This window comes from Carlito syrichta, unplaced genomic scaffold (assembly GCF_000164805.1).
Source record: "Carlito syrichta isolate Samal-C Ts95f unplaced genomic scaffold, Tarsius_syrichta-2.0.1 Scaffold305255, whole genome shotgun sequence".
NCBI classification, from domain to species: Eukaryota; Metazoa; Chordata; class Mammalia; order Primates; family Tarsiidae; genus Carlito; species Carlito syrichta.
In genome coordinates, this window is record NW_007249351.1 from 124,614 (window position 1) to 136,407 (window position 11,794).

An 11,794-nucleotide genomic window follows, 5' to 3' on the forward strand; every position below is an offset into this window, starting at 1 on the left:
AGTCTGGGCGACAGAGTGAGACTCCAACTCAAAAAAATAAAAAAAATAAAAAAAATAAAAATAAAAATATTTTTATCACTATTCGTTCACAAAAATAGGATCGAGAGCTTAAAAAAATATTATATAATTTCCAAGGACCAGATAGTTTCCACATAACTTAAAATCCTCCAAGACATTCAAAGAATGAAGATAATCTAAATTTAAAATCCTCCAAGACATTCAAAGAATGAAGATAATCTAAATTTAAATTATGATGCCATTAATACTAAAATCAGTCAAGAATAATACCTAAAAGAGAAATATACAAGCTAGTCTAATTTGTTAATATACATGCAGACAGCTTTACTAGCAAATCAAATTAGCAGTGCATTAGAACAAAGGTAGAGTGTGACTGAAGAGGGTTCGTTTCAGGATGCAGGGAATGCTCAGCATAAAGGAAGATATTCATATAAATCCCACAATGTTTTTCAATCCCCTTTAATTTCCAAACTAACTGACTGATCATTATGAATGCTTTACAACAGGTTACTCTGAAGTAAGATAGAGTTGTCAGACCCTAAAATAAACCAATATATAAGTAATTGCAATAAACCTTTAATAAGAAAATGACAAGTTTTGCTACTCCCATGTTATACTCTACTTAATCTTTAAAGGAAAAAATAATCTAAGAGCACTGGATGAACTTATTCACCCTTGCCGGCAGCCTGGGGCCAACATGAAACCAGACCTAAATTACCCAAAGATAAATAATTTAAATAGAAAATGCTTTACTAAATATTTTTAGGCTATTAAAGAAACGGTCACCAATTTGACATAAGAAGTTACAGAAAGAGAGTAAGGATATTATGGGAAGGAAAAACTATTTGGAGGCCATTTGCAATAACTCCCAGTTATTGGTATGTCTCTTCCACGCCTAAATGCATTTATTTCTACATGTTCTAAAAGTCAATAAGATAGTCTAAATAATGCTCTTGCTGCAAAAGCATCATTTTCAGGACAAGACAAAAAAAAATGTTGAGCAAATAAAATCACATACCTGAAAACTCAGAGGAGGAGGAGGGCTAGCTGGAAAGCAAAGGACAGAATTAAGAGACCTGGGGACAGTGCATGCATGGCCACATCGTAGGAAGGTCCCGTAGCTGCCTGGAACTCAAAAGATCCAGAAAAATAACCTGTCCCTTCATTTCAGTAAGGAAAGTGAAGTACAAATAAAATAAGCATTTGCAAAACTGAATATGGATTCCATTTGGAAAGAAAAAGTTCCAAAATGATACCACAGTTGTTCTAAAACAGGCTCTGATTCTCCGGAGGTTGGAGAAGCACAGACCACACTTTAGAAGTACTGGGATTGTTCCTGTATAACTCAAAAAAAGTTGTGGGAAACTTCTCACTAAGGAGAATATAAAAGTGGATTTTCCAAGAAGTTTATAGCTGACTTGGTTGCTAAAGAGAAGTGACATATCATTTTCCAAAGAAACCTGAAGATTTCATTAATTTTTTGAAATTTCATATATGATAGAGCTAATCAAATAAAATATTTTAAAACACCAAACCAAAGACAAAGTTTGTTTGATAAAGAAAACGAATGAATGAATTTTTAAACTTAGTTAATTTATATGATAAAAAGTAAATAAATATTTGAAAATCATATCTAATTTGATACCTTTGATGTGTCCTTTATTTGTAACCTCATATTTTTGAAATACTATCTGTATACTAGTCATCTAAAACTCTGAATTACTTATTGTATAACTCAGCCCATTGTTATTTTGTTATGTTTATATAATACATACCCCCATTTTCCCTGTTAGTAATAATGAAATGATAGACTAATAAGCATTGACTACAGTTAAAAAAAAAAAGAAAGAAAAACTATATGAGTTTTCTATTGATCCATAGCAAGTTACCACACATTTCATGCCTTAAACCAACACAACTTCATTATCTCAGAGTTTTGGTGGTCAGAAGTCCAGCAAGGGTCTCATCAGGCTAAATTACAGGAGTCAGCAGAGCTGTATTCCTTTCTGGAGTCTCTAGAAAAAGAATCCACTTCCTGCTCATCCAAGTTATTGACAGAATTCAGTTCCTAGCAGTTGTAAGACCAAAGTCCCCATTTTCTTGCTGGTTATAAACTGAGGGCCATTTCCAGCTTCCAGAGGCCACCGCATTCCTCCATCTTCAAGCCAGCAATGACGGGTCAGGTCCCTGTTGACTCACATCTTTTTAACCCACTCCTCTTCTGTATTGTTCCACTTTTAATTACTCATTATTTGATTGGACCTCCTCAGATAATCCAGAATAACATTCCCTTCTCAAAGTCATTAGCCTTAATCACATCTACAAAAGCTCTTTGCCACGTAAAATGACAGTTTCCAGGGATTAAAATTGTGGGTATCCTTGAGGGAAGGGGGGTTGTCATTAACTTGCCTACCACAAAAATATTATATAATTTCCAAGGACCAGATAGTTTCCACATAGCTTAAAATCCTCCAAGGCATTCAAAGAATGAAGATAATCTAAATTTAAATTATGATGCCATTAATGCTAAAATCAGTCAAGACTAATACCTAAAAAAGAAATATACAAGCTAGTCTAATTTGTTAATATAAATGCAGACAGCTTTACTAGCAAATCAAATTAGCAGTGCATTAGAACAAAGGTAGAGTGTGACTGAAAAGGGTTTGTTTCAGGATGCAGGGAATGCTCAGCATATAGGAAGATATTCATATAATATGCTATGCTTATTTAAATTATTATAGCAATAGTTTAAGGGAGAAACATAAAATTATCTCAAAAGATATATAAAATGCATTTTGTAAAACTGACCATGAATTATTTGTGTGGCACTTTCAATAATCTAGGAATAGAACTTTGGAAACTTGAATCTGAATCGATCAGAAACCAGTTGTAGACATCATACCTGGTGAAACACTACACATTTCTGTTAAAATTCAGGAACAGAGTATAGGCTGTATTTTAATCTAGCAATTCCACTTGTAGGAATATATAACTCAGGAAAAAGATTGCATAAGTATGCAGGAAAATATGAACATCACTAAGAGAGGTTAGATAGAATACATCCATGCTACAAATAAAATGAAATGAGATAGATTTTTATGCTCTGTCTTATACACGAATATGGTAAAATATAAAGTTAAATAAAAGTTTCAAAATCAACTTTAAATGGATCAAAGACCTAAATGTAAAACCTCGAACCATAAGAACTTTAGAAAATGCAAAAGACACCCTTATGGAAATTGGAACTGACAACCAAATCCTGGTCAAAATCTCAAGTCGCATGCCATAAGAGATAAGATAGACAAGTGGGACCTCATCAAACTGACAACCTTCTGCAAAGCTAAAGAAACCATTGAGAGAATGGGAGACAGTCCACAGACTGAGAAAAAATATTTGCCAACTGTATATCTGACAATGGCCTAACATCTAGGACCTACAAGGAATTCAAACTTGCCAAAAAGAAAAAAACAGTCCCATTACAAAGTGGGCAAAAAATATGAATTCACACTTCTCAAAAGAAGACATACAAGCAGCCAATAGATCCATGAAAAAGTGCTCAGCCTCACTAGTCATCCAAGAAATGCAAATAAAAACCACACTGAGAACCAAGATACCACCTAATCCAGTCAGGATGGCCATAAACAACAACACAAAAAAACCCCAACAGATGCTGGAGAGGAGAGGGGGAAAAGGGAACACTTCTACACTGACTAGGACAACCTCCATGGAAAACAGTGTGGCAATTCCTAAAAGATCTAAAAATGACCTCCTATATGACCCAGGGAAAATAACTGGAGGAACTCAAATCACTCTAGGAAAAAGATACCTTCACATGCATGTTTATTGCAGCATTATTCACAATAGAAAAAACATGGAACCCACCATGCTGCCCATCGAAAGAGGACTGGATTTTTTAAAATGTGATATATATACACAATGGAATATTACACAGCCATAAAGAAGGACAAAATTATGAACTTTGCAGCAACTTGGATGGACTTAGAGGCTATAATACTGAGTGCTCTAACACAGAAACAAACAATCGTGTATCACATGTTCTCACTCATAAGCCGACCTTGAACAACTATTGCAATACTATAAGAAAGGGATTGGCAGTAGTGGGAAATTGCCAGGGGAGGGCGTGGGCGGGATTGGCAGTTGAGGAAAACTGCCAGGGGAGGGAGGGGCACACCTCATCAACAAGGGTACCTGCATAATGAACATTTGTATACCTAACCCTGAATTGTACCCCACATCTTTAAAATAAATAAAATAAAATAAAAAAATAAATACTATGTACATTTTAAAGTAAATTTCTAGAAAAATTAATAACAAAAATTTCATTTAAATTGAGTATATAAAAGAACACAAATTTATTTTTTTAAACTTGTTTAAAAAAATTTCATTTTAAAGATGTGGGTACAATTCAGGGTTAAGTGTACAAATGTTTATTATGCAGGTAACTTTATTGATAAGGTATCCTTCCCCCACCCTCCAGTTGAATCCCACTACTATCAATCTTACCCCCCACCCCCGGCAATTTCCCACTACTGACAATCCTTTTCTTACAGTATTATGATAACTGAACACATAAATTTAAATGACCTAATTTCTGTATTTGTAAAGATTTACCCATCTTTCATACAAACAAGTTCGGTCTTCTTCCATTGCAATTCATTTTTGTTTTCCAAGATAGATTTGTTTATGTTATTTTTGTCAAAAAATAAGACATAAACTATTTAAAATATATCAGGGAAACTGAATACATTTGAAAATATAATTTCATATAATCATTTATGACGATATTAAAGATGATTTAATCGGACAAATATTAAAACATGCACGGCCAAAAATATTAAAAATTCTACTTTCTTTTACTAATGTCATTAAATAATAATTCTAATAATTCAACCTTTCTTTACCAATGTCACTAAAATTAACTGCACTTCTCCAGTAGGTAACTTTTATCTTCCCACTACCTGTTTATTATATTTTTTATCAACCTGCCTCAAAGCCTCTATATCAGTAGTTATCCAACTTTACATCACGCTCTACATGGGGTAGCTACAAAACAAATCCAGTTTCCTGAGCTTCAGTTCCTGATTATGATTCATTAGGAATGGAATAGGCCCGGAAACTGAATTTTAACAGGCATCTCTGGTGATTTGAGGTATTCTGTGGATCAGAGCTTAAGAAATTGTGTTCTATATTTTCAAAAAATAATACTCTCTTGAAAACTAACTGTATTGGGGTGATAAACTAAGATAGTCATCAAAGAGTTTTAATTTGGTTTATGTTTATCTACCAATTAAATTTTCATGCAACCCATCTCATGCCCCTGTCCTTAAAAGCTACTATATATAATTTTTTCACCAATTTTTAACCCTTACTTAAAACTTTAATACTCTGCCTCTCATGATTAAATTCACCCATCTTTAATGACCTTTGAGAGTTTTAATCTACCACAGAATTTTGAGATACAGTTGACTCATGAACTACATAATAGTTAGGGCTAACAACCCCTTACATAGTCGAAAATCCATGTATAAATTTTGACTCTCTAAAAACTAAAACACTAATAGCCTACTGTTGACCAAAAATCTTACCAATGACATAAATAGCCGATTAACACATATTTTGTAAGTTATATGCATTGTATACGGTATTCTTATAATAAAGTAAGCTAGAGAAAAGGAAATACTATTAAGAGAATCACAAGGAAGAGAAAACATATTTACTATTCATTAAGTGGAAGTGGATCATCATAAAGGTCTTCATCCTCCTGGTCATCTTCAAGATACGTAGGCAGCAGAGAAGAGGAAGGGTTGGTCTTGCTGTCTTAGGGGTACAGAGGCAAAAGAGAAGGCAGGAGAGGAGGGAACACTCAATGTAACTGTGTGGAGCTACATTGTCCTTTCTGTCTGGCTTCTTGCTTTTTCATTTCTCTAATAATGTTTCTATACTGTGTCAATCTTCCTTCCATCCTTTGCTTCCTGTTTCGGTACTTGTATCATAGAAGGGTATATATCACAAAAGTCAAAGGCAGTCTTGAATAATTAGAACCTTCTGCCAGGTTGTCTAATGTCAATTTGTTTTCTGACACTGCTTCTTGTATGTCTTCTTCCTCAGCTGGCAATGATTCAGAAGTACTCATCTCCATCAAATTGTCTTCTGTTCATTCCTCTGTTGTGGTGTCTATTCGTTTTTAAAATTTCCCAAGATCCACATCTTGAAACCCTTCACCCCTCACCATTTCTTGCGATATCCACAGTCTCTTTTGTGATATCCTTGATTGGCTCTGTCAAAGTCATGTACGACATTTGGATACAGTTTTCTCCAGCAGGAATTTATTGTTTCAGGCTTGGTGGCTTTTATGGCTTCTTCTGTAACAATGATGGCATTTTCAATGGTGTAATTCTTCCAGACTTTCATCATGTCCTTTCAGGATTCTTTTCCATAGTATGTCATTTCTTTTCACAGAGTACTGTGCGTAACTAGCCTTAAAAGTCCTATGACCTCCTGATCTGGAGACTGAATTAAAGATGTTGTGTCTGGGGCAAGTAGATTGCTTTAACACCTTTGATGATGAACTTATTGGGCTCTCGGTGGCCAGAGGCATTGTCCAAGATCAAGAGAACTTTAAAAGGCAGTCCTTGACTGGAGGTACTTCGTGACTTCAGGGACAAAGCATCTATGGCACTAATCCAGATAAGGGTTGTCATTGTCTATGCCTTCTTGGTGTACAATCAAAAGACTAGCAGCTGGTGTTGATCTTCTCCCTTCAAGGCTCAGGGATTAGCAGATTTATAGATAAGGATAGTCCTGGTCATAAAGCCAGCTGCATTTGTACAAAACAGTAAAGTTAGCCTGTTCTTCCCTGCCTTAAATCCTGGTGCTCTCTTCTCTTCCTTACTAATAAATATTCTTTGTTGAATTTCTTTTTTCCAGAATAGAGAACTTTTGTCTGCATTAAAAATCTACGTAGGCAGCTATCTTTTCTCCTCAATGATTTTAATGGCATCTGGAAATGTGTCTGCTGCTTCTTGGTCACCAGATGCTGTTTCTCCTGTTATCTTGGACATCTTTTAAGCCAAACTTCTTTCTAAAATTGTCAAACCATCCTTTTCTGGCATTCATTTATCCAGCTTTAGATATTTCACCTTCATTTCGCTTTAAGTTGTCATGTAATGATTTCACTTTTTCTCAAATCATACTAGCATCTATAGGTATGCCTTTCTTATAGCAAAACTGCATCCATGGCTGCATTTTTAATATGAGATAAAAATGTATTTAGCAAAAGTACACATCTTTTGATGACACCTGCTGGTATAACTGCAGCAACAGCTTCATGAGTTTCCTTTTTTTCCTTTACAATGGTCCTTAATTGGATTCACTCTTCTTGAAATGGCAGCAACCACAGCTGTAGACCTCAATTCATGATACACATAAAGTAATAAAACTTGTTATTATCATGTCATGACTTTTTTCTGCTTCTTGGGAGCACTTCCAGCATCACTAGTGGCACTTTGTATCAGTCTCATGGTGTTATTCATGGCTTACAGTATTGCACTAAACACAATGAAAATACACAGGAACCACAAGACCACTTTTTACTGCAATATGCAATTTACTGTAGAGACAAACTGCTCACATAAACACGAACAGCATCACACAGAGTTTTAAGGAGGTGGTTATGGAATTATTACAGTAGTATATTTACTACAGTTCGTTAATGCAATTATGATTTAATACTGCATCTTTACGTTTGCATTTCTCTCAAACTGTGAATGGTGTGATGTAGGCTCTGTAAATGTTTGTATATATGGGTTTTAATAAATTTTAAGTTTTTAGTTAAATAGACGTGCATATTCTATAGTAGCAAAGGACAAAATAGATTAATATTTACATATATTTTTTACACTCATAACATACCTCTTTCTTAATTTTAAAAATATTTCTAGACTACATGGTTCATATGCAAGTTTTTTAAACTGTCACAGATCTCCAAACAAAATTTCCAATATATTTACTGAAAAAAAAATCCACATATAAGTGAACCCAAACAGTTAAAACCCATGTTGTTCAAGGGTCAACTTTATACTTTTGTACAGTATGTTTCTTGAGTGGACTTTCTAAACTAAACATTTCTTAAATGTTCCATCTTACACCACATGATACTATGCTGCATTCTATAATTGCACAGAAAACATTAGGACCTAACTATATGCCTCAATAAGAATCTGCAACAATTCTAAAGCTCTCTGGTGGAATATCCTTTTTTGTATAACCAGTCATTTCGTTTTTAAAATATTTTGTTCAGAAGTTCTTCATGTGTTACCTAAATTCATCAATTAAGTGCCTTTTTCTTATGTAGACAGCATAAAGGAAGGAAATTCTGTCATGATAAAGTAGTTATTCATGTTGTTTAGAACCAATGATCATCTTAAGACTCCATTGCCATGACTTAATTTTCACGTTAGTTTCCCAGATTAGACATTATACCACCTCAGTGGGAAAAAATTTCTTTTAAAAAACCTATCCCTCTTCTAATAAAATTATTAATATAAATTACATATTCTAATTTCCTCTGAACCATTAATGTAGCACATGACTTCTAGAATGTATTTATAAGTACTATCCCACTAGGGAGTAATATAATCTTTTGTTAACATATATATTATGTTTTATTTTCCTACAACTCCAAAAGTGGACATACCTATGTCAAAAGCATTTCGAAGCCACAATAATTTCAGGAACCAAAATCAAAACAGAGAATAAAACAGTTAACTATGACTTAACTAGATATATTTATTTCTTAATTTATTAATGAAAACTCAAGAAATGCATACAGTTGACCCTTAAATAGCACAGGTTTAAACTGTGCAGTTCCACTTATATGTGAATTTTTTTCAAAAAACATATTGGAAAATTTTTGGAGATTTGTGACAATTTTAAAACTTAAAGATAAAACACATAGCATAGAAATATTTTAAATTTTTTTACAAAAAGGTCAAGCATGTCATGATCGCAAAAATATTTCATTTATTTCAGGATTCAAAAAATACATAAATCACTTTCATAAACCATTAAGTACCTAGAACTATTGGCAATCAATTACCTAGGTATTAGGTAACCCTGGTTGTCAAAAATAAAAATGCATATTGCTATAAATTGCCAAATAAATATTTGCAAATGCTTTATCTCCATCTTTTCAGCATCCTTTAAACACATCGAAAACATAAAATGATTTTCTAGCATTAATTTTCAGAGCATCAAACATTTGCCTAGTATTCATCATGGTAAACATACTCAAACATTTTGAAGATATTTCTTAAGACACAAGAGAAGGGAAATTTAGAATGAAATGATCTAATTCCAAAGTATGTACTCTGTCTTATATAAAAATGTACTTGTTTCTAGATTCACTGAATGTAGAATGAATGTAAAATATTCTAATTTCATCTGCTAAAATAGCAGTTTATGTGGATCATAAATCTTAAAATAAATATTCCTGGTCATGAACAACACTTTTGTTAATTCTGTATTTTTCATGCTTTGCAATGAAGAGTATATTTAGACTAATTCAAGAAATTCATATGAGTACCCCTTAGATATCAAAGATTGTTAATGAAAAGTATGCATAATTGTTTCTGGTCCCTGTAATTATGAAGAGCATAATTTATGGGTTTAAAGTAAAAGTCTGTTTTCATTATACCAAGCCTTGAAATAAGACTTGATATCTTGTATACGTGGTAATGTAAGTTTTCTCTCACTCATTCTCTTCAAACCAGAGACAAATATCAAGTCCTCATGCCAGTGAGACAAAATGAGCAACAATCAGATTCTATTTACTCAGAGAATATGTTATCCATTTTGAGAATTAATCACACGTTATTTCATATTTTCAATTGCATTCATTCCTCTTATAATTCCAGAGCCCAATAAAGCCTCTTTCACATTACAAAGAGATTAATAGAGAAGAGGGAAATTCAAATAAAATATTTTAATGCTTATCAATCGTTCTTTCAATGATGATATTTTAAAAGATTTCTTCAGAACAACACAAAAAAATAATAAGTACCATAAAATAGACAATGGTGTTTAACGATGGTCCAGTTTAACTATGTCGATGATATTTATGTCATTACAAATAGAAAAGAATCAAACAGACCCATGATTAAACCGACTGGGACTTTATTAACTAACTTATACAGATAATAGTTGATTTGCTTTGTAAGGTAAAAAAAATTACATAACATTTTCACAGTCATTATTACAATGCCAAATGTCCTATTTTAGGAAACCAAAAAGTTGGAGATATTGCTTACAAATGTAGAAACTCCTGTAGATAAATTGGACATTTACAGTACTTAACTTAGATAAAGCCTATTTCAAAATGCAGTACAAAAGTTATTTTCAGTCAAATTTAAAAACATAATCATTAGAACTAGCAGGGAATCATTACAATAATAAACACAATTGAGTTTTCAAATTGTTTTATCCAATTGTTAAACATGGTTTGCCTTCACAGAGAAAAATGTGTAAAATTGGTAACCGCAGGTATGAGTTTCATGTTAAAGTTGGTTTACTCAACACATACCAAGGATGTGCCACTCTTGAAGCCTGAAAGAGAAATGAGAAAACGTATTAAAAATCTATACAAATAACTTAAAAATCTTACCATACAATTGCAAATCACATACGAACAACAACAGAACTAGTGGGTTTTTCCCCTTATCTTTCTTCTCAATCTAAATTTAAAAAATACAGTCAAGTGGAGAAATAAAGACACCTCCACTTCACTACCATAATAAAGTAGATTATTTCACATGGAAATGATCTACTTTTCCCAACATTAACTTTTCCCAAGAATTCCATGCATGTCTCCTGTGTATATGCATACAAATAATATGTCAAATAATCACACTCCAGAAAGGTGATTAAACAAAAGATCTACTTGTCTCTTAAGTAAATGGTGACTTGGACCAGCTCAGCAGTAAACATTACAACATAAAGACAAGCATAACATGTGGCTTAGCAAAAATACGAAAGGCATAAGGAAAGGAAACAGTAAAAGCTTATATGAGCCAGTGTTTCAAACATACTACAGTGATCCCTATGTCTTTATTCCTGGAAAAAAGAGACTGTAAACATTTCTAGAATAAAAACATTGAAGACACCCTTAATTAAGAATTATGCGCTCACCTCCACAGATCCTGAAAACATGGCATCCTTTCATCCTCATGGAGTCCCAGGAATCTCAGCTCAGGGTAGAACTCAATCCCTGCCTACAAGTTTTCACCATGAGCCATAGGCTCCCTGGGCACAGCGGACTGGCTGCAGAACAGCGAAACTAGCAAACAAATGATTCAGACTGCTTGACGAAAAATGTTAAACTCAATACAACATGCCATCAGAATTCAGCACCTGGCCAGGAGTAGTTGTGACAAAGGAGCAGTCGAAATCATACTGTAGGTAACTTGGCTGGCAAGAATTAGCCAAAGAAAGCCAGTCAGTAAACATGATAATTTGTTCTAAAAGCTGATTTACCTAAAATAAGTATTCCCTGTTATTGTTTCTTTTTTTTTTTAAATACTGGCACATTTGATGTTCTTCTACCTTCACATTGCTATATCAACACCATCCACCTAGCTGCCCAATATAAAAATCAAAGTGATTTTGTAAAAAGTTAAGGAAAAACATTTCCAAAATTTTAGGATTATTTGAAACAACCTGGTAGTCCTCCATTTCTTTTTTTTTTTTTTTTTTTTTTTTT

At 33.3% G+C, this 11,794-nt stretch overlaps 1 protein-coding gene across 2 annotated transcripts in view; it reads right to left on the bottom strand.

Moving 5' to 3' along the window:
- LOC103263783 (collagen alpha-1(XXI) chain-like) overlaps positions 1 to 11,794 on the bottom strand; it is a 46,676-nt gene that overhangs the window by 28,511 nt on the left and 6,371 nt on the right. The window contains exon 1 of one of the 2 annotated variants that reach the window (XM_021714140.1): positions 11,224 to 11,383. The exons of the other annotated variant lie outside the window; for it this stretch is intronic. Coding sequence (XP_021569815.1) covers positions 11,224 to 11,244 — 21 coding nt within the window. The 5' untranslated portion in view covers positions 11,245 to 11,383. Of the gene's footprint in view, positions 1 to 11,223; positions 11,384 to 11,794 lie in introns of those variants that run through there. 2 annotated transcript variants of the gene reach the window in all.